The sequence below is a fragment of the Bubalus kerabau genome, chromosome X, assembly GCF_029407905.1.
Source record: "Bubalus kerabau isolate K-KA32 ecotype Philippines breed swamp buffalo chromosome X, PCC_UOA_SB_1v2, whole genome shotgun sequence".
NCBI lineage: Eukaryota > Metazoa > Chordata > Mammalia > Artiodactyla > Bovidae > Bubalus > Bubalus kerabau.
Window position 1 is genome coordinate 95,368,757 of NC_073647.1, and position 22,252 is coordinate 95,391,008.

At 44.6% G+C, this 22,252-nt stretch overlaps 1 protein-coding gene across 4 annotated transcripts in view; it reads right to left on the minus strand.

Moving 5' to 3' along the window:
* The window catches only part of EDA (ectodysplasin A), a 481,432-nt gene that overhangs the window by 4,970 nt on the left and 454,210 nt on the right, over window positions 1-22,252 (minus strand). Inside the window, exons 3-7 of one of the 4 annotated variants that reach the window (XM_055564599.1) lie at window positions 11,479-11,502; window positions 6,670-6,849; window positions 4,742-4,776; window positions 3,796-3,847; window positions 805-920 (exon numbers count right to left, since the gene is read on the minus strand). In XM_055564599.1, coding sequence (XP_055420574.1) covers window positions 805-920; window positions 3,796-3,847; window positions 4,742-4,776; window positions 6,670-6,849; window positions 11,479-11,502 — 407 coding nt within the window. Of the gene's footprint in view, window positions 1-798; window positions 930-3,795; window positions 3,848-4,741; window positions 4,777-6,669; window positions 6,850-11,478; window positions 11,503-22,252 lie in introns of all 4 variants that reach the window. The other 3 variants (XM_055564598.1, XM_055564597.1, XM_055564596.1) reach the window with 3 other exon arrangements.

The window sequence follows — 22,252 nt, forward strand, 5'->3', positions numbered from 1 at the left end:
GTTTTGTGGGCTCAGTAAATGCTCAAGGACCCACCTTCTCTGACTACTCTTCTGGGAGACCCTTCTTGCTGGCTTTGTTGTCTTTCTGTCCATCTGCCTGCTTGGCCCTCACCCCACAGAAGCCTCCGCATTCACCTCATTCACCCTCATTAACCTCTAGCTCTGAGGAGCCACACTATTGGAGACACACGACAGGGTGGAAATGGATGGGCACTGGCCGACCTGGGAAGTGGGCCCTGGGCGGGGACAAGGACAAAAACAGAGGGAGAAAAGTGCTGGGACAGAAAAAAAGGAAGACTAAAGAAGCAAGAGAAGGTAGAGAAACAAATGGAAGAAAGAGGAAGGAAAGACAGAAATTTTTCTGAGGTGGAGATAAAGTCCAGAAGAGCACTCTTCATTATAAAGCCAGTGGTGTGGGGCGGGAGGGGTTCTCAGCAACCCTGGAACTGACTTTTAAAGAATATACTGAGACAGAGTTCGGTTTTGGCAGTAGAACCAAACAGCTCAGTGGGGAAGCTAGGGCCTGGGGCCCCGCAGGAGGGGATCGGATGGCAGGGTGTGGGAGGGGCCTCTTTTCAGTTTTCAATAACATCTGGCTAAGAAAAAACCCCCAAACAGCCCCTTCTGTCTCTCCTCCTTCCTTTCAACTCCCTCCCCGAGTGGGTCTTCCCTCCAACCGCCCCCCACCCAGGACTTCAGCCATTGGCTGGTCTGGGCTGGCTCCACAGTGCCCCTCTGTGGCATGCAAAGGATCTGCATTCTGGATATAAGAAGAGTTAGGCCTGAGACCGTACTCACTTCTACCTGACTATAGATGAAGTAGGTGCCGTCCACCAGTACCTCCAACTCCCCGCTGCGGGGGTGTAGTTTAAACACCTTGGGGTTCATGGTGATGCGAGACCAGTCATTGAGTACTCCACCTGAAAGATCTCAGTATGAGAGAACGGCAGTCACTCAGTACATGTCAGAATCATCTGGGCAATAGAAACAACAAATATCAAACTGTACACAACCCCCACCCTCATTGCGATATAACCCGGATAGCCCAGGAGGCCAAGCTTTAAGAACATCTGGAAGCAGAGAAAGCGGTCTATTTGTAAATTGGCAGCCAGGCCTGCTTCAGGCCCCTGGGGTCTGTATGTCCTTTCTCTTTCCTTTTCTGACTTCTCTGTCTGGAAGGATCTTTAACCAACACCTTCCAACTGGAATTGGGGGTGGTTGGTAAGAAGAAGGTGGGCATGCTGCCCTATTTTCTTTGTTGTTCTGAGACCTGCATAGGCAAAATCCAGACACTGAGGGGCAGGCTAGGTCTTATTATTCCATTTCATCTCACCAGCCATAGCTCCTGAATCCCTATTTCTCCTTGTCCTTAACAGATTCCTTTTTATAGCTCCTCCACACTCATTTCTTTCTGGAAAGTCTCCATGGGTCCCCAGTAAACCACTTGGCCCAAGGATCTGTCTACTCAGAGAACTTTAGGGATCAGGGTTAAGTCAGACTTCATGGCAGCCAGACAAGGAACCGGCAGTAATAAGGCCATGTAGGGTAGAGGGATCTTTATGAGAGTGAGGGGTCAACTGCCACCCTGGTTCTGCAGCCCTAGAACCAGCCAAATGGATGGAGAGGGTGTCAGAGCATGGAGGCGCTGCTGCAAAGCATTTCTCATTAATACCCCACTGTGAGTGGAGAGGCATGTGAGGCAGGAAGAAGAGCTTCCCTTTCCATTCTGTAGCAAAGGGGATGTTCCTTCCCACCCCAAGAGGAGGGAGTCCAGGCTTGGGAGCCTTTTTCCTTCAAAACCATCCATTTTTAGAGATGCAGACATAGAGAACAGATTTGTGGACATGGGGGTGTGTGTGCAGGGGGGAAGGAGCGGGTGGGATAAATGGAGAGAGTAGCATGGAAGAATATACACTACCATCTGTAAAATGGATAGCCAGTGGGAATCTGCTGTATGAGTCAGGGAACTCAAACCAGGGCTATGTAACAACTTAGAGGGGTGGGATGGGGTGGGAGGTAGGAGAGAGGTTCAAAAGGGAGGGGATATATGTATACCTATGGCTGATTCATGCTGAGGTATGACAGAGACCGACACAATATTGTAAAGCAGTTATCCTTCAATTAAAAATAAATTAAAAAAAATCCATTCTTCATCCAAGAAAACATGTTTTGAAAGTCCATCCTTGGCTAGTCTTGGGAGGTCTGCCTTTCCGAGGTGTGAGGAAAAGGTGCCCATCTTCCCTTGAGGAGATAAGCAGATGGGATAGTTCAGAGGAGATGCTCTGGCTCTGTCCCTCATGGAGGACCATTCTGCAGGAAATCTTCTACCCCTGACCCCTCACTCTTGCTTCTGCTGGAACTAAAGATCAGCATAGACTACTGCTGGGGATTGGCCCAGAGGGGTTGGAACTAGTCTTGTATGGTGGAAGCAAAATCAGTAGCTTCTGGCATAACACTGAGGCCACCCATCCAGACACCCAAACAAATCTATTTCTTGACTGTCTCACTCCTCCCTGGATAGATGGTGATCATGGCCTACCCAGCGTCCTGGGTCTTAAGGCACTTGGTCCCGGCAGGACAGTTTGGGTTTTGGTGCCATTATGTTCTTACTTATATTTCTGAGGCAGTTAAGTCAGGCATCCAGGTGGCAGTCCGAGAGGTAGCCAAGCCCAGTCACTAAGGAAGCAGAGCACAGCCAGTTCAGGACTGACTGGGTTCTTAGAAGCTGTCCCCATGCAGCAGGTTTCTGACCCTTCATTTACTGCTTCTGTACTCACAGCCCCTCCCTTCTACTCCAAGCTCTGTAAGCATCTGGCATCTTGGCTGGCTTGCTGCTTCCTGAGGCTCCTGGGGGGTTCATGCATTTTAGGCTTTGTATACCCTGGGGACTGGACATTATTTCAAAACACTGTTCTTTAATGAATGTTCATGTCTCTTTGGGGAAGAAAATGAAGCTAATCACTCAGTGGAGTATACATACACATCACTGAAGTAGCAGAGTGCAGTGGAAAGAGTCAGAGAGATGTGGTTTTGAATCCCAGCTCCTACTCTTAATGGAAATCTTGGGCCAGTTAATTAACCTTTCTGAGCTTCAGTTTCTGTCTCTGTAGAAAGGAGCTAATGCCTACCTTTGTTGTGAGGATCAAATCAAATCAAAGACAAAAAAAGTATGTCAAAAACTCTAAAGCACCATACAAACATAAGGCAGTAGATTTATTATGGTGTTGTCCAATCTCTCTGGCACTCTATTTCCCCACCTTTGAAATGCAGGGATTACATTAAGGTAGGATTTCTAACCTCCTTCAATCCACCCCCTTTTTTTGTAGACACTAGCATCTCATACTTCCTACAGAGTCTAACATGCCCCCCACTTCCCTGAGAGAAATGCCCCTCCACCCTAGACCCATCACACAAAAAGATTTGATTTTATGTATTTCTACTTTCTGTAATTTGTATTGTGAAAATGTTGATCAAACTATACATATTCCCAGTGGTGACTCTGATTCAGCCTTCACTTTCCAAGAATCCTTGGTTTAGACAATGTATCAAGTCCCTTTCAGCTGCTGCTTTTTTTTAATCTGTGCTTCTAACTGCAATTTGTAGTAACCAGTCTGAGGGCAAGCAATTACTTGAAACAGCCAGCAGAGGGCAAAATGGAGTAGAGAATGGCCTCTAGTGTCAAGGGTACCTCCGAGGTCTGGGAGGAACTAGGCTGGGTGATTATTTGAAGGCTGTGGGTAAGGGTGGTGGCAGGAAGCAACTCTTCTTAGGGAGAGAGCCTATTTTGACTCTTACCATTCTTGACTTGGATCGCTGACCCTTGGCCCTGTAGATGCACCACGGCTGGCTGGGAGGATGAGAAGGACAGAGAAAGTAGTCACTGTGAGAAATGGCTGCTTGCTCAGCCACCAGTTGCCAGGATTCCACCTTCTAGTCTTCATTTGTATCCCAATTCTGACCCCTCTCCCCTGTCTTGGGATGCGAGTGGCCACATTTCTACTAGAGGGTAATATGATTTTATAGCTCTGCCAAATGTAATGCCTCTGAGCCTCATTTCCCTAACTGTGAAATGGGGATTCTGAGAATCTCTGTCTGGCCTCTCTCACAGAGATGTCTGAAGATCAACTGAGGTGACGAATATAAAATACCCTGCAAGCCATCCAGCACCGTGCAGCTGTGTAGATTGATTGCTGTGGCCAAACAGCTGTAGTGAGAGAAGCCGTGATGAGACAAGGCGAGGCAGTGGAACTGCCAGTAGAGATGGATCAGGAAGCTCAGGGACTAGGGAGGAGCCCTTCAGGCCATGAAGGCAGAAGGCCAGGCTGGGCTTGACCTGGAACTGGTTGGCTGATTTTCAAGAACATATTCTTAAAGTTCTAAGCTGCTGACGTCAGGTGGTAGGAGTCCAGACGAGGTGTCTGGTGTAGTCGGGGAGGCCCAGGACCAGGTGAATAGACCTCACTGACAGCTCATGTCAGCTGACTACTGGGCTTGGCTGTGGTGACCCTCTGTCTCCTAGGGAATGGGGAAAAATAGCCACAGCTCAGTTCTCTTGCTAAAAGCAGCCCCTGGGGCAAAGTTTTTCTATTCATGGGAGGGGGCTGTGAATGAAAAGCCCCCAGAACCTCCAGGGTCTCCTCACAAAAGAAAGCCTCAGCAAACTTAGCAGGGAGCAAACTCAAGGGTGGCTCAGGCCTGTGGCCTTCCCTCCTTCCCAGCAAGACAGCAATTCCAAGCCAACCTGGTTTTCTCGAGTTCCAGCTTTATCAGCAGCACCTGCAAAATAGGACAGGCCAGTCAGAGGGCATGCTCTGTCTACTTGCTTTCCTCTTCATCTAGGCAGCCAATGGCACTGAGCTTTTGCTCCCTGTATGAGCCAAGCCAGGCTCAGTCTGAGTCTTTTGCCAAGCATCAACTGAGCCTTATTTTCCAGGACTCAGAGCTGCAGGGAGAATCAGGGTGTGATGCGGGGCTCTGGAGTGGGAGACGACACCCCTTTCTTCTCTGACTTGTCCCTGACCTGCATCTTCAATGTGCCCAGCACCCAGCAGGAAACTGGCCTCTCGCCAACAATGGCCCAAGGCAAGTGCCACTGAGCACCCATGGTGACAGAGGAGAGTGCATTCCTGCCACCATGTGACCCCGAGACAATGGTGCTTGCTTCTTTAGCCTTTTGTTTTTTTTCTATTAATTTCTCTGTAGAATGCATTGCCATTTGTAAACATCTTGCTTCTTTAATTGTCACTCTCCTCCTGTATGACATAAATTCCACGAGAACAGGAACCACTAACCAATATATCTCTTGCACATAGAAAGTACGCAATGAATATTTGCAGAAAGATTGGATGAAAAAAAATTCGAAACTGCATTTCTTGGGGCCACAATGACACTGATTAGCCCTGTTTGAACTACCAGTCAAAGAATATGAGTCTTGTGGCAGTATTTTTGGACCCAGAGAAATCAGCTGTGAAGAGTCCATTTCTGTAAAAGCACCAAGACACAAGAGGGGAGCAGGAGAAGGAAATAGCAACTGATCTAAGCCCAGGCAGTTTGACTTCTGTCAACTCTGATTAGGCAGGTTTGGATCTGCATTTATACCTTTGGGATGGCCTTCTGGGCCCACGGGGAAAGATGCAAAGAGATTAAATGCTATTCAAATGGACAACGTGGCAGGGGAAGGGAGTAGCACAATAAGCACTTGGTTCCCCAACAGGTTGGTCTTGGTGCCTGTGTCTGCTTCTTCCACAGCCTGAGTGACTCATAAGTTTCCAACTCCTTGATTATCAGCGACTACTGGTCTACCTCTATGGGAAAGGCATTTCAGAGTTCATGGGATGAGACTACTCTAGGGCTTGTCATTCTGTCCAGCCCCCAACATTCCTCTCCATGTTGTTGTTATTGTTTAGTCGCTAAGTTGTGTCTGACTCTTTGTCACCCCATGGACTGTAGCCCATTGGGCTCCTCTGTCCATGGGATTTCCCAGGCAAGAATACTGGAGTGGGTTACCATTTCCATCTCTAGGGGATCTTCCCGGGCCAGGGATCAAACCTGCATCTCCTGCATTGGCAGGTGGGTTCTTTACCTGGGAGCCACTAGGGAAGCCCATTCCTCCCCTTTGCCTTTTTCTAATCAAACATCAGTATGTGAAGCTAGATGCTGGAAATCAGGAGACAAAATCCACAGGTCAAGAACAGGTATCTCTTCCTTGACAGGTTGGTATAAATACGAAGTTAGAGCAAGGCAGGCCCTACTGACTTGTCCAATTCCTAGCTCTCCACTGAGATCACAACCACCAGTTGTGTCTGACTCTTTGCGACCCTAAGGACTGTAGCCCACCAGGTTCCTCTGTCCATGGGATTCTCCAGGCAAGAATACTGGAGTGGGTTGCCATGCCCTCCTCCAGAGAATCTTCCTGACCCAGGAATCAAACCAGTGTCTCTTACATCTTCTGCATTAGCAGGCAGATTTTTTACCACTAGCACCTCCTGGGAAGCCCCATAAATAAGAAGTTAGAGCAGGGCAGGCTCTACTGGCTTGTCCAATTCCTAGCTCTCCACTGAGCAAGGAGACCACACACCATCATTTTAAACTACTCTTGGGATCACCTGCTCCTGTTCTACTAGAGAACTTTTAAGGAGCCTAGGACGGTGGAGAGATAGAGGAACTCACCAGAAGGTCCTTGGAGGCCAGGGGGTCCTTGAGGACCAGGAGGACCTGGAGGGCCAGGTGGTCCCATAACAGTTGTTCCTGGAATCCCAGGAATCCCTGGAATCCCTGGGGGTCCTTGGGGTCCTGGAGGTCCTGGAGGTCCTGGGGGGCCATTGGGTCCAGGAGGCCCTGCCTTCTTTCCTGAAAGATGAGATTCAGTATCAGATTTATAATTATTGACTGAGTGTACTGTCAGGAGTTCCACAGCTTTCTCATGACACAAAGTTGGCCCTCTGGGAGTTCCTGCTCTTAAAGAGGTGGATACTTTTATCACACATGACACACACACACACACACACACACACACACACACACACACACACACACACTTTGTGTTTCATGAATCAGCATTTACAGGCTGGGTTTGAAGAAATAATGACCCTCAAGGAACTTGGTCTCGTGTAGAAACAGACACAGCCACAGGACAGTAGAAGTGTTGCATTAATTGTAGGGACAAAATGCTGGAGAGGTCAGGGAAGGCTTCAAAAAGGGGGTTGCAGTTGGGCTAAGTTCAAAGGATCAGAATCACCAAGTGGGTAGACCTTAAAAAGTGGGCCACTTTTTGGAATTGAGAACTGGGCTATTGTTGCAGAGCGTGGCTCTCATGTTTACTATCCAGGTTGGTGGACTTGATGTGGATGAGGCGAGCAAGCTAGGAGGCCAGCTTGACCTTAGGAAGGCTATCAGTTCTAGGAAGGCTTCCTGTAGGAGTCAGGATGTACAGGGACTTGAGCTTGGGATGAAGGCTGGAAAGTAGAACTGGAAGGAGTCTGGGAAGATAAGAGGTGGTGGGGGAGGGAGGAGAGAAGGAGAGAGAGAAGGCTCCAGTAACATAAGGAAAGAAGGGGTGGTGGAGACCAGAGGGAGCTGAGCTGTGGAGGAAGCAGCAGGCAGGTTTTGCTTTCTCAGCTGACCTCTCTAAACCCTATTTTTAAAGATCTTTGGGAAAGGAAATTTTGCAGAATCCCTTGGTAACATGTTCCAATGCTTATCACCCCCTCACTGTTAGGAAGTTCTTCTGTCTATTGAACTGAAATTCTTCCCGTGGAAGTTTAAGCTCTTATTCTATTGTTTGTATAGATAGAAAAGGATAGTTGCCATCATCCACACAACAACCCTAATGTGCTCAAGGACATTGTCACCTATCAACTTCTATTTTTATAGGCTAAATAATCTAGCTTCCCAGAGTCTTCTTTCCTCAGAGGCCCTATTCTTGAATGAATTATTAATCAAGCCACCAGATCCTCCCCATTTCCTCCTTGCTCTCTTTTCAGAGCAGTCTCAGCCTTCCTATTCCACATTCCAGTCCTTCCCATATTCCCACCAGAACTATGTTAACCAAGTCCTAACTGTGGCCTTGAACCGAAAGCTCCAGTGCCTCCTGTTTACCTCCTCTGCTCTGTGCAGTCCCATTCAAGAACTGCAGGTGGTCACAGGAGGGTGGCTGCTTCCTCACTGCCTGCCTTTTCACAGTCTTGTGGAAGTCCCAGGAATGGGAGCCTTTCCCCAGCCTCCATCATGGTGTCTTCACTTGTGATACTTTCTTCCTTTTAAAATATAACCCCGTCAAATCTCACTTAAATACCTCTTTCCTGAAACTGCCTTCTGGCTTCCTGGACTCGCAGGCTAGAGAATCCTGTTCTGATTCATCAGGTTCTCTTTTAAGGAGAATGCCACGCTCAAGAAACCCAATCCCCATGGCAACGCCACTCAAGAGGTCAGTTGTCCATGTCTAACCACATCTGCATTTACAATGAAACAACAAGGTCATTGTGGGGCCCCTTCCCCAGGGAGGAAAGTAAGGAAAGTACAGAGAGCTTTTCTCCCAGGGAGAGGCAGGAGTTTTAGCATCTTCCCTGCACTTAGCAGCAAAAGATTGAATCTGCCCAGTTACGAGATCTAGCCAATTTTAAGATGCTGAACAGGAAAGCCATCTCCCTTCAGATTTGGGCAGATTCCAAGTCAGGCTTATTCAGTGCCCAAGTTTCAATTCCACCTAGTGTAGTGGAAAAAATAGGGAATCTGTAGTCGGGAGATAAGTCTGTAAGCCTCAGCTCTGCCATGGACATATACTTTGGGCAAATTCCTTCTTTTCCCTGAGCCTTAGTTTCTCCATCAGTGGAATGAGGAGCTTGGCTTCAATGATTTTTCTAAGTTTCCTCGCAAGACTGAGGTTCCATAAGGAGGACTGACTCACCCCCCCGAGAGTCAGGAGACTTTCCTAGTTTGATTATAAAGTCTGCTTCTCTCTCATTCTTTTCTGGGTGGCACAGACACATGGGATGGTGCATAGTAGGCTGTCTCCTGTCCCAGAATTTCTAGGCCTAACAGTGATTTTTGAGCTAGAGGGGGTTCTGTGGGTAGTGTGAACTTCAGTATCAAGACTGTGAGTCTCCTATAATTATTAATGTAATTTTGGAAGAATCAGAGCCAGAAACTCCTCCAGTGAAAGAGAATACTGGTTGCAGTGTAAACAGAGAATGTTCACTTACGAAAATGCTAGAAGGAATCTGGGAAATAGCTCCTACTGGGATCTAGTTCTGCAGCTGGTGGTCTTTGCTTCTCTGCAACCAGGTTTAGGCAAGTGTGCTTCTCATCTTTGCATCCTTATAGAAAATTGGCCCAGAGAGAAGCATGCACAAAATGACCCCTGGACTAAGAGGATGACTTTAGAGTACTGCATTCCTTCTCTGGATTTCCTTACCTTAACAGAACACTTCATGATGCAAAAGCCCAGAGACTTTTATTGGAGGGGGAAAATTCCATTAAAGGATGGACACGAAATGAGCAAAGCAATTTACCTCTTCAGGCACGTGCCTACTCATTGTATCCAAGGAAATCTGTATTAAATGGCTTCTAAATCACTTTAGCCAAGGCAAATGTTTAAGGCCCATGTGCTGGGCAGCGATCTGAGTCACTGCCAGAAACTTTGGGATCTCCTGAGTTTGTAATTCCAGAGCTTCTCACCTAGACAATTGCCTTCTATTACCACTGCCAAGAGTGTTCTCTCGGGGTCATCCCTTGAATGACACTGAACCGGGTGCTGTTCCCCACCACACACATGCCCTGTATTTTGGTAAATCACTAGCCTACTTGCTGTTTCCCCAGATATGACGTGTTCTTTCATACCTCTGAGACCTGCCAGTTCTCTTTGCTAGAATGTTCTTCCCCTTCTCTTTTCCCCCCTCATCCTTCAAAGTCCAGGTTAGATAATATTTTCTCTGAGATGTGGTATCTCATCCCCCAGGGAGAACTACTTGTTCTTTCTCTGTGCTCTCCCCAGCACCCTGCTCACGCTTCTGTGATTGAATTTTTAAATACTATAATGCAATTATTTGTGTGTTCTTCCATGATTCCAACTACACTGGGAGATTTTGGGGGCCAGAAACCATTCATCTTCATCTCTGTATCTCAGTTGATGCTTATTCACTGTCTAGTGAATGAGTGAGTAGGGAAAAACCCCTAGTAGCTATCATTACAAAGTACTCTTGAGGCTACCTATTAAAAAAAAGAAGTCACCCCTGGGCTTGTGTTAGGAGCAGAGGGTGTCACTGTCCAGGCCAGGGGAGCTTTCTAGGTTTGTTAAAATTTCTGTCTTAAAGGGATCTGACAAGCACAGAAAACTACACACTTGAAAGTCAAATTTACTTTCTTAAAAGACAGAATAGCTCAGTGAATGCCCAGGCCCCACAGAGAAATGTTTCTTCACTGACTCCAGTTCTCTGGCTATTTCCCAATTTTGCTCAGCTCAGGTCCTCAGGGGCCAGGCCACTCCTCAGCCTCTATCCAACAGGGACACAAGTTTCCCAAGTGAGCCATGGCACCTCAAGCCACTGGAGTACCCTAGTGCTCAGAGAAGGGTCAGGAGGCAGCTGAAGCCAGTGCTTTGGGTCTAATCTGGGGTTGATAATATATTCTATAAAGCCCCAGAAATGTTAACAGAATTATTTCACTTAGAATATTTTAATGAAAAATCATAAATTTCACTCTATTTTCTTCCCAGGACAGAACACAAAAACAAAGAGGTACTTAAAACTGGTTTCAAGGTTGGGTTTCTTAGTCCTAAGGAGTGAATCATATTGCCTGGTCCTGTCTTTTGGCACCTATCTGTCGTTGGGGTCTTCTTTTCAAGCAGGCAAGCTCTTGTACAAACTCATGGGTCATTCCCATTGCGAGCACACTGGAGACTTACAGACCCAGCAATAGTACAATGGATTCGCTCAACTAGAAGCTTCTTGGAAAAGACTAAAAGGTCAGGGTACTACTATAGCCAAGTTTTTCCATCATAAAGAATATACTGAAATGCCAGAGCAAGAAATATCTTCCCTGACTACTTGAGAAATAGGCGAGGGATAGCTTTTAGGCCAAAAAAGAGGGTACTGACATCTCTCAGGACATCATTCATACCTGGTCATTGATTTGATAAAGGAGGGGAAAAAAAAAGAGAAAAGAGAAGGTCAGGGGAAAGAGTAAGGAAGAATGAAGGAAAGAGGTAAAATGAATTGTATGGAAGAGGGAGCAAGAAAGAAAAGCAAAAACAACTTTCATAAGTTGCTAAGAAGCAATTCTATCTTTAATAGATCATCACTGAAAAATGACAGATATTTCTTATTCCCTGAAGCTATAGTACTCAAGAAGATCACATGTAACTGAGTAAACTAATGGACAAACAGCACTGAAAGAGTATAAAAATCCTTCTCCCTTGATTTTTTTCTTCTAATTTTAGAAAAGACATGACGGTCATTTTATAAAATCAAGAGATTGACTTACCCTTTTTCTTGTTTTTAACAGGACCTATTAAAAAGAAAAAATGGAAATTTAAGTCACTGCAAATTAACAGTGTGTATTCTTCAAGATGTTCACAGGAGGAACCACTAAGAAACTGCAAATTTGAGGGAGCCCCAAACTGCGAGTCAGGTTATTGGCAAGGCATCTAACAACTATCAGACCTCCCCAATCTGTCTCTGACTGTTGTAACAATAAAGTTACAAGGAAGATTCTTTCCTAGGGAGAAAAATCTTTCAGGCTTAGTCTTTGGAGTGAGGGAATGAGTACTTCTCCATAAAAATGAAATGTCCAGAAATGCAGAACTCAACAACCTTAGGACGGCATTCCATTAATTGTGCAAGTCCTGAGACACACATTTAGGTCAGGAACTGATATGAAATCTCGTGTTGAAGCTTGAAGGAAAAAAGGGTCATTTTCATGGAAGGAGCAGAGCAGTAGCAGTGTACTTTATAGTCCCTTCCTTGCTGTTATTTAAGTTGTTAGTTACTCAAGCAGTGCAGCCATAATACATTCACATGGGGCCACATGAACGCCTACTGTAATTTATCATAAGTTAACAGACACTTTAAAAGAAGTGTCAACAGTTTCACCAACAATGAAATCACAAGCATTTTCTGGGGAATTACTTCTAAAGAAAGCAATGCTAATCAATTGAGGGCACTCAGAAAACCCAAGGCTTTTCTCATATAGTTAGGGAACAATCATTCCTCAGACATACACAGTTCAGCTGTCTCCAGACGTGCAGGCATGTTTTTCCCTCCTGGGGACACAATTCACTTCATTCTGTAGGGGGGTTTCATTTTCTTTAGATGCAGGTATTTGAAATCTGTTCCAAACGCCCATGAAGACTCTACTGGACCACATTAAACCCCTGTCAGTGCCCTCAGGAGCTCACAAGAACATCACGCATTTGTTGTACATTGTTTTATAGACTATAAAACATATTTCCATCTGTCATCTCATTTTATTCTTGCAACAAGCCTGAATGATCTTTACTAGTAAGAGCTCACTCTATCAAAGATTCTGTCTAAGCAGACTCAATCAGAAGTCAGTAAAGTCTCTAACTTGGAGGGCTGCCAGTGTGGCCCTCAGTCCCTTGAAAACCAATGTCTGTGTAGACTTTCCTGGCAAAATAATTTCACGTGCAACTGTAGGTATTATTATGTGCAGGGAATGTTTATGGTTGGGTTTAGCAACCTGCTGCATTTAAGGTCATGATCCTCCATTCTTCTATCTTCATTTTTTCTCTTTCTCCTCCCAGTGTCTTTACTGCCTATCTTTTATGTTTGTTTTTAACAGCACTGAGATTGTACACAGAGGTTCTGGCAAGGAAGCACAGCTAGACAGATATTACTAAATAAGAGGCAGCTTGAGAAGGGCCACATTCTTGAACAAGAAAGCTATTTGGGGAGGGATTTACATAGAAAGTGGAGAAGGAAATGGCAACCCACTCCAGTATTCTTGCCTGGAGAATCCCATGGATGGAGGAGCTTGGTGGGCTACAGTCCATGGGTCGCAAAGAGTCGGACACGACTAAGTGACTTCACTTTCACTTTACATAGAAAGGCCTAATCCCATCAACCAGCTATCAGCTAACTAGTTGGTTACCTCAGCCTGGGAGACCAGTGAGATGACAGCCATTGCAGACAGTGCCCTCATAGACAGCTTGTGTTAGCCCTGGCCAAGCTTCTGGCCATTTTAGCTGGTTAAAAGGTTACTGCTGTTACACTGTAGGCTTCCCTGATAGCTCAGTTGGTAAAGAATCCGCCTGCAATGCAGGAGACCCAGTATGATTCCTGGGTGGGGAAGAGCCACTGGAGAAGGGATAGACTACCCACTCCAATTGTTGGGCTTCCCTTGTGGCTCAGCCAGTAAAGAATCTGCCTGCAATGCAGGAGACCTGGGTTCAATCCCTGGGTTGGGAAGATCCCCTGGAGAAGGGAATGGCTACCTACTCCAGTATTCTGGCCTGGAGAATTCCATGGACTGTATAGTCCATGGGGTCGCCAAGAGTCGGACATGACTGAACGACTTTAACTTCACTGTTACATCAGAGTTCGAAGCAGGCTTTGAGAAAATTAGATGATCACCATGCAACCAGTCCTTACTGAGCATGCCTAGGAAGGAAGAACAGTAAATAATGAAACAAGTCTATTCTCAGAGCACTTACAGTTGAATGGGAAAGTACTAAAGGGGGAGAATTAAGGAATTATACTGGTTAGTTGAGGAAAATAAATTCCTGGAGGAACTTTGACCATACAAGGAAAAGTAGGGAAAGGGAAGTTAAGAATTTTTCATTAACTTCTATTATTTTTATACCAGAAACATCTACTTACTACACATACATAAATGCATGCATATATACATACATAGAAAAGAGGAGCAAAAAGGAAAAAATAGCTTTAAAAAACTACTCACAAACAACCTCTATTAACACTTTATGCATATCTAGAAATTTTCTATGCATATAAATAGGTATTTTCACAAAATGGTATCTGTTGCTTGATACCTTTCTTCTATGTCAATAACTATATTTCTACATTGTCATTTTAAATTTGGATATATCAGCATTACATAGGTAACTCTTTGTATTTTTTCTGGTTCTTTCATGATTTCATTTTTTATATTTAAATCTTTTAATTAATCTGGAATAGATTTGGTATATTGTGTGAGGTAAGTTCATTTCAGTTCAGTCACTAAGTTGTCTGACTCTTTGTGACCCCCATTGACTGCAGCATGCCTGGCCTCCCTGTCCATCACCAACTCCTAGAATTTACTCAAACTCATGTCCATTAAGTCCGTGATGCCATTCAACCATCTCATCTTCTGTCATCCCCTTCTCCTCCCACCTTCAATTTTTCCCAGCATCAGGGTCTTTTCAAATGAGTCAGCTCTTTGCATGAGGTGGCCAAAGTATTGGAGTTTCAGCTTCAACATCAGTCTTTCCAATGAATATTCAGGACTGATTTCCTTGAGGATGGACTGGTTTGATCTCCTTACAGTCCAAGGGACTCTCCAGAGTCTTCTCCAACACTACAGTTCAAAAGCATCAATTCTTCAGTGCTCAGTTTTTTTTATAGCCCAACTCTCACATCCATACATGACCACTGGAAAAACCACAGCCTTGACTAGATGGACCTTTGTTGACAAAGTAACGTCTCTGCTTTTTAATACGGTGTCTAGGTTGGTCATAAATTTTCTTCCAAGGAGTAAGCGACTTTTAATTTCATGGCTGCAGTCACCATCTGCAGTGATTTTGGAGCCCCACAAAATAAAGTCTGCCACCGTTTCCATTGTTTCCCCATCTATTTGTCATGAAGTGATGGGATAAAATTTTTATCTTTATTTTCCGAAATGGCCATGGTGTGAAGAGGGCTGAGAGCTACAGGCGCTCAAGGCCCATCTTCCACTTGCTTCTCTCTGCTCACTGAACATTTGGCATATCCCCTGAAAAAAATGAGGATGAAAAAGTATAGACAAGATTGTCCTTAGATTTATCACACTTCCCATAGGTGCTAGTGAGTATATCATTTCAACAATATAGGAAGGAGTTCCTTCTTTTTCTAATATAGCTCACCATAGCCAGTAAATAATTCTTATGAGTTTCAACATGGTCCTAAAAAAAAAAACAAAAAAACTTTAATTGGAGGAAAATTGCTTCACAATGTTGTATTGGTTTCTGACGTACAACAATGAAAATCAGCCTAATTATACATATATCACCTTCCTCTTGAGCCTCCCCTGAGAAGGCAATGGCACCCCACTCCAGTACTCTTGCTTGGAAAATCCCATGGATGGAGGAGCCTGGTGGGCTGCCGTCTATGGAGTCGCATAGAGTCGGACAAGACTGAAGTGACTTAGCAGCAGCAGGTTGAGCCTCCCTCCCTTTCCCCCATGTTCTGGTTCTATATCAACCATTCTCATTTCTTTTGCTCGAGGTCATTGTGGTTTCCATCTTCTAGAGAGAAAAAACCAGGGAGCTAGAACTATCCCATGTTAGATATGAATACCTTGACCTAGAAAAAAAGCAGTAACCTCTGCTCAGTTCTGAATCTTTTTAGATATGTTGACTTATTTTCTCTATATGCTTCCGAACCTTTCCCATGCCTACTCAGAGCACTATTGGTGTCACATGTCTGTTTCCATGGTAACAGGCTACATTTCTCTATCATTCTAATACCCTGTACTTGGAACCATCATGGTTTCTGCAGGCAAAATCCACAAATACATCCGAGTGGGACGGACAGGTGTGCAGTCGCTGAGATTGCTTTTATAGGAGTAAATTTGAGATTTGACAGGTTTTGATTAATGTGGGCAAGCTATTTGCTCTGATATTAAGAAAACGGAGTTTTGTAACCACGTCAGGGCCATGGAAGCTGGCAGCAGTCCTAGCCTGAGTCTGGTTGTGACTCAATCACAAACTGATCATAAGGCAAGTGTTCCATTTTCTTCTGATTCTTTAACTTCTAAATTAGGGAATACTTTGTACACTTTGTCTCTATTCAAGCCTAGGATTCTGATGAAGATATATGACATTGTAAATAAAGTTAACATTTATTGAATATATATGAGCCATGCACTGTGCTACATGCTTAGCATATCTCATTCAGGTCTTATAACAATCCAGCAAAGTAGGCATTATTATGCTTATTTTATAGATGAAGAGATGGATTAAGTTAACTGCACAAAGTCACACAGCTTCTACATATTTTCAGGTAAGCTGAAACTTGAAAGATTCTTGTTTTTCTAGATGTGCTTTGAAATTAAAAAATAAACGTATATACTTCCAATTTCTGGTTTCACACATCAAGTTCTTGGAAGCCATCATTCCCATATTCACAGTAAGAAAAAAGCTGAACAAACTTAAAATCACTACTTCTTAGATCCATCAGAGAAGTGAGGTCCCAAGGCAAATTGCTGTTCTATAAGATGGAGAGACAGACTAGTGGATACAGAGACTTATGGCTGACTAGGAATAGAAGCCTGTACCTGAAGTCGGTATCAGTAAGAACACTTTAAAACTATAATAAAAAGATTGCTAGGTGCTCAGTGTGGACCAAGTAGATCAAGGGATAAAAGTCCTCGGAAGGTTCAGTCTTAGGGGGTTCCCCACACTTTCATGTGCTTTACTTTCAAGAGCACTACAAGGTTCTCACTATGAAGACTGGAGAAAAATGCTCTTGTGCCTCTAGCAAGGGGAGAGGAAAGCAGCCATTTTGAAATATATCTGGACCTATTATCTTTAACAACGCCTGCCCTCAAGGAAAACTTTTATTAGAGTCTAACTGACTGAGGTTTTACCAGAGGCATACTGAGGTGGGGGTAGGAAATACCCAACTCAGTTCAGTGCAGTTCAGTTGCTCAGTTGTGTCCGACTCTTTGGGACCCCATGGACTGCAGCAGGCCAGGCATCCCTGTCCATCACCAGCTCCCGGAGCTTGCTCAAACTCATGTTCATTGACTCAGTGATGCCATCCAACCATCTCATCCTCTTTCATCCCCCTTCCCTCCCGCCTTCAATCGTTCCCAGTATCAGAGTCTTTCCCATGAGTCAGTTCTTTGCATCAGTGGCCTGGATGCATGTAGTTCAGTACTGGAACTTCAGCTTCAGCATCAGTCCCTCCAATGAATATTCAGGATTGATTCCCTTTAGGATGGACTGGTTGGATCTCCTTGCAGTCCTAGGGACCTTCAAGAGTCTTCTCCAACACCACAGTTCAAAAGCATCAATTCTTCAGTGCTCAGCTTTCCTTATGGTCCCACTCTCACATCCATACATGACTACTGGAAAAACCATAGCTTTGATTAGATGGACCTTTGTCAGCAAAGTAATGTTTCTGCTTTTTAATATGCTCTCTGGGTTGGTCATAGCTTTTCTTCCAAGGAGCAAGTGTCTTTTAATTTCATGGCTGCAGTCACCATCTGCGGTGATTTTAGAGCCCCTCAAAATAAAGTCTCTCACTGTTTCCATTGTTTTTCCATCTATTTGCCATGAAGTGATGGGACCAGATGCCTTGATCTTCGTTTTTTGAATGTTGAGCATTAAGCCAACTTTTTCACTTTCCCCTTTCACTTTCATCTAGATGTTATTTAGTTCTTCTTTGCTTTCTGCCATAAAAGTGAAGGTGGTGTTACCTGCATATCTGAGGTTATTAATATTTCTCCAAGCAATCTTGATTCCAGCTTGTGCTTCATCCAGCCTGGCATTTCACATGATATACTCTGCATATAAGTTAAATAAGCAGGGTGACAATATACAGCCTTGACGTACTCCTTTCGCAATTTGGAACTAGTCCGTTACTCCATGTCCAGTTCTAACTGTTGCTTCTTGACCTGCATATAGATTCCTCAGGAGGCAGGTAAGGTGGTCTGGTATTTCCATCTCTTGAAAAAATTTCCACAGGTTGTTGTGATCCACCATAAAAGGCTTTGGCATAGTCAATAAAGCAGAAGTAGATGTTTTTCTGGAATTCTCTTGCTTTTTCTATGATCCAACGGATGTTGGCAATTTGATCTCTGGTTCCTCTGCCTTTTCTAAATCCAGCTCGAACATCTACAAGTTCTCTGTTGAAGCCTTGCTTGGACTTACCAAGATGGCAGAGTAGAAGGACGTGTACTTATCTTCTGCAAGAACTTCAAAGTTGCAACTTGCTGCTGAACAACCATCTACAAGAGAATGTTGGATCCCACCAAGAAAAGATACCACACTTCCAAGGGCAAAGAAGAAGCCCCAACAAGAATGTAAGAGGAGCCAAACTGCATTTAGAATCAAACCCCATATCCACCAGGGATGCTTGGAGGGCTCAAACAAAACCTTGTGTACACCAGGAACCAGAGACCCCACTGAGACTGAGCCAGACCTGCCTTTGAGTGTTTGAGAGGCACAGGTCAGCAGTGGCCTGCTTCAGGGACAGGGGATCTGGCTGCAGCAGACCTTGGTCATGCAGTGTGTGGCATAAGCCCTCTTGGAGGAGGTCACCATTAGCCCCACCATAGAGCTGCCAGGCAGACAATTATAACAAAGAAATTCTTGTACTGTTAAGAAAGCTCTAGGACCCACAACAGATTCCCAACCTGGGTATCCAGCAAAGTGACTGAGAACCCGCAGGCAATTTGACTTTGGAGGCCAGTGGGATTTGATTACAGAACATCCACAGGACTGGGGAAACAGACTCTTGGAGGGTACAGATAAAGCCTTGTGTGCACCAGGAGCCAGGAGAATCAGTATCAGAAGAGACTGAGCCAGACGAGCCTGTGAATGTCCAGGAGGTCTCCAGTGGAGGCCTGAGTCTACAGTGGCCTGCTGCAGGGTCAGGGACACTGAACACAACAGGGTGTGCACAAGTCCTTTTGAAGGAGGTCATTAACACTACCATAGTTTGCCCTCATCCAAACAACAGGGAGGGAACACAGCCCCGTGCATCAACAGAAAACTGGATTAAAGATTTACTGAGCATGGCCCTAAAATGATGCTGTTAAAGTGCTGCACTCAATATGCCAGCAAATTTGGAAAACTCAGCAGCAGCCACAGGACTGGAAAAGGTCAGTTTTCATTCCAATCTAAAAGAAAGGCAATGCCAAAGAATGTTCAAACTACTGCACAGTTGCATTCATCTCACATGCTAGCAAAGTAATGCTTAAATTTCTCCAAGCCAGACTGCAACAGAACAACTTCCAGATGTTCAAACTGGATTTAGAAAAGGCAGAGAGGAACCAGAGATCAAACTGCCAATATCCAATGGATCATCAAAAAAGCAAGTGAGTTCCAGAAAAACATCTACTTGTGCTTTACTGACTATGCCAAAGTCTTTAATTGTGTGGATCACAACAAACTATGGAAAATTCTGAAAGAGATGGGAAAACCAGACTACCTTACCTGCCTCCTGAGGAATCTGTATGCAGGTCAAGAAGCAACAGTTAGAACCAGACATGGAACAACAGACTGGTTCCAAATTGGGAAAGGAGTACGTCAAGGCTGTATATTGTCACCCTGCTTATTTAACTTATATGCAGAGTACATCATGCGAAATGCCAGGCTGGATGAAGCACAAGCTGGAATCAAGATTGCTGGGAGAAATATTAATAACCTCAGATATGCAGGTAACACCACCTTCACTTTTATGGCAGAAAGCAAAGAAGAACTAAATAGCATCTAGATGAGAGTGAAGGAGGAGAGTGAAAAAGTTGGCTTAAAGCTCAACATTCAAAAAATGAAGATCAAGGCATCTGGTCCCATCACTTCATGGCAAATAGATGGGGAAACAATGGAAACAGTGAGACTTTATTTTGGGGGGCTCTAAAATCACCGCAGATGGTGACTGAAGGCATGAAATTAAAAGACACTTGCTCCTTGGAAGAAAAGCTATGACCAACCCAGAGAGCATATTAAAAAGCAGAAACATTACTTTGCTGACAAAGGTCCATCCAGTCAAAGCTATGGTTTTTCCAGTAGTCATGTATGGATGTGGGCGTTTGAACATAAAGAAAGCTGAGCACTGAAGAATTGATGCTTTTGAACTGTGGTGTTGGAGAATACTCTTGAGGGTCCCTTGAACTGCAAGGAGATCAAACCAGTCCATCCTAAAGGAAATAAGTCCTGAATATTCATAGGAAGGACTGATGCTGAAGCTGAAGCTTCAATACTTTGGCCACCTGATGAGAAGAACTGACTCACTGGAAAAGACTCTGATGCTGGGAAAGATTGAAGGCAGGAGGAGAAGGGGATGACAGAAGATGATATGGTTGAATGGCATCACCAACTTGATGGACATGAGTTTGAGCAAGCTCTGGGAGTTGGTGATGGACAGGGATGCCTGGCGTGCTGCAGTCCATGGGGTCACAAAGAGTTGGACACAACTGCCAACTGAACTGAACTGAGCATAGCCCCGCCCATCAAAGAAGACCCAGTTTTCCCACAGTCAGTCTCTCCCATCAGGAAGCTTCCATAAGCCTCTTATTCTTATCCAGCAGAGGGCAGACAGAATGAAAAATCAACTCAGGCACACTAAAAGATTGAGACCTAAGACTAAGTCATAAGTTTAATGAATGATTCCACTCTGAAAGTGAAAGTGAAGTCGCTCAGTTGTGTCCGACTCTTTGTGACCCCATGGACTGTAGCCCACCAGGCTCCTCCATCCATGGAATTTTCCAGGCAAGAATACTGGAGTGGGGTGCCATTTCCTTCTCCAGAGGATCTTCCCAACCCAGGGATTGAACCCGGGCCTCCCATATTGCAGGCAGACGCTTTACTGTCTGAGCCACCAGGGAAGCCCCACTGTAGAGTAGATTCCACTCTACTCACACTTTATCATCACATTAACAGCACTCTTGTATAATAATTGTGGACAGTGACTATAGCCTGAAATTAAAAGACACTTGCTCCTTGGAAGGAAAGCTATGACAAACCTAGATAGTGTATTAAAAAGCAGAGATATCATTTTACCAACAAAGGGCCTAGTAGTCATGTATGGATGTGAGAGTTGGACCATAAAGAAGGCTGAGCACAGAAGGACTGATGCTTTTGAATTGTGGTGCTGGAGAAGACTCTTGAGTCCCTTGGACTGAAAGAATATCAAACCAGTTAATCCTAAAGGAAGTCAACCCTGAATATTCATTGGAAGCACTGATGCTGAGGTTCCAATACTTTGGCCACCTGATGCTAAGAGCCAACTCATTGGAAAAGACATTGATGCTGGGAAAGATTGAAGGCAAAAGGAGAAGGGGGCAGCAAAGGATGAGATGGTTAGATAGCCACATTGATTCAATGGACATGAGTTTGAGCAAACTCCAGGAAATAGTGGAGGACAGGGGAGCTTGGCGTGCTGCAGTCCATGGGGTTGCCAAGAGTCAGATGTGACTTAGTGACTGAACAATAACAACTAAAAACTTTGGAAGTCTTAGACCCTAGTTACGAAGTTTCTATGGATAATCAAAGAGCACATGAAGAGACTAATATAAGAACAATGAGACAATTTTAGCCTCTGACACCACAGCTACATCAAAGGGTAAACACAAACTAACTCTTGTTGCTGTTGTTTAGTTGCTAAATCGTGTCTGACTCTTTTAAACTCCATGGACTGTAGCCTACCAGGTTCCTCTGTCTATGGGATTTCCCAGGCAAGAATACTAGAGTGGGTTGCCATTTAAAGTGCTCTTAAAGATTTCCAGGGGATCTTCCTGACACAGGGATCGAAACTGTGTCTCCTGCTTGGAAAGCAGATTCTTTACCATTGAGCCACCTGGGAAGTCCAGATTAACCCTTAGTTGAACATAAAACCTTTGCACTACTGGCCTACCTAACTCAGTTTCTTTTATCCAGTAAATCATATCTGGTTTTCAGTCAAAAATTACAAGGCATAGTAAAGGTTAAAAACACAGTCTGGAGTGATAAACCAAGCATCAGAACCAGACTCAGAAATGAAAGAGGAGATACTACAACTGATATCACAGAAATACAAAGGAGCATGCCTGTGTGCATGCATGTTAATTTGCTTCAGTTATGTCTGATTCTTTGTGACACTGTGGATTGTAGCCCACCAGGCTCCTCTGTGCAGGGGATTCTCCAAGCAAGAATACTAGAGTGGGTTGCCAGGCCCTCCTCCAGGGGATCTCCTTGACCCAGGGTTTGAACCCACGTTTCCTACATTGGCAGGCGGGTTCTTTTTTTTTTTTTTAACTTATTTTTATGTTTGGCTGTGCTGGGTCTTCGTTGCTGTGAGGGTTTTTCTCGAGTTGCAGCGAGCAGTCTTTAGTTGCA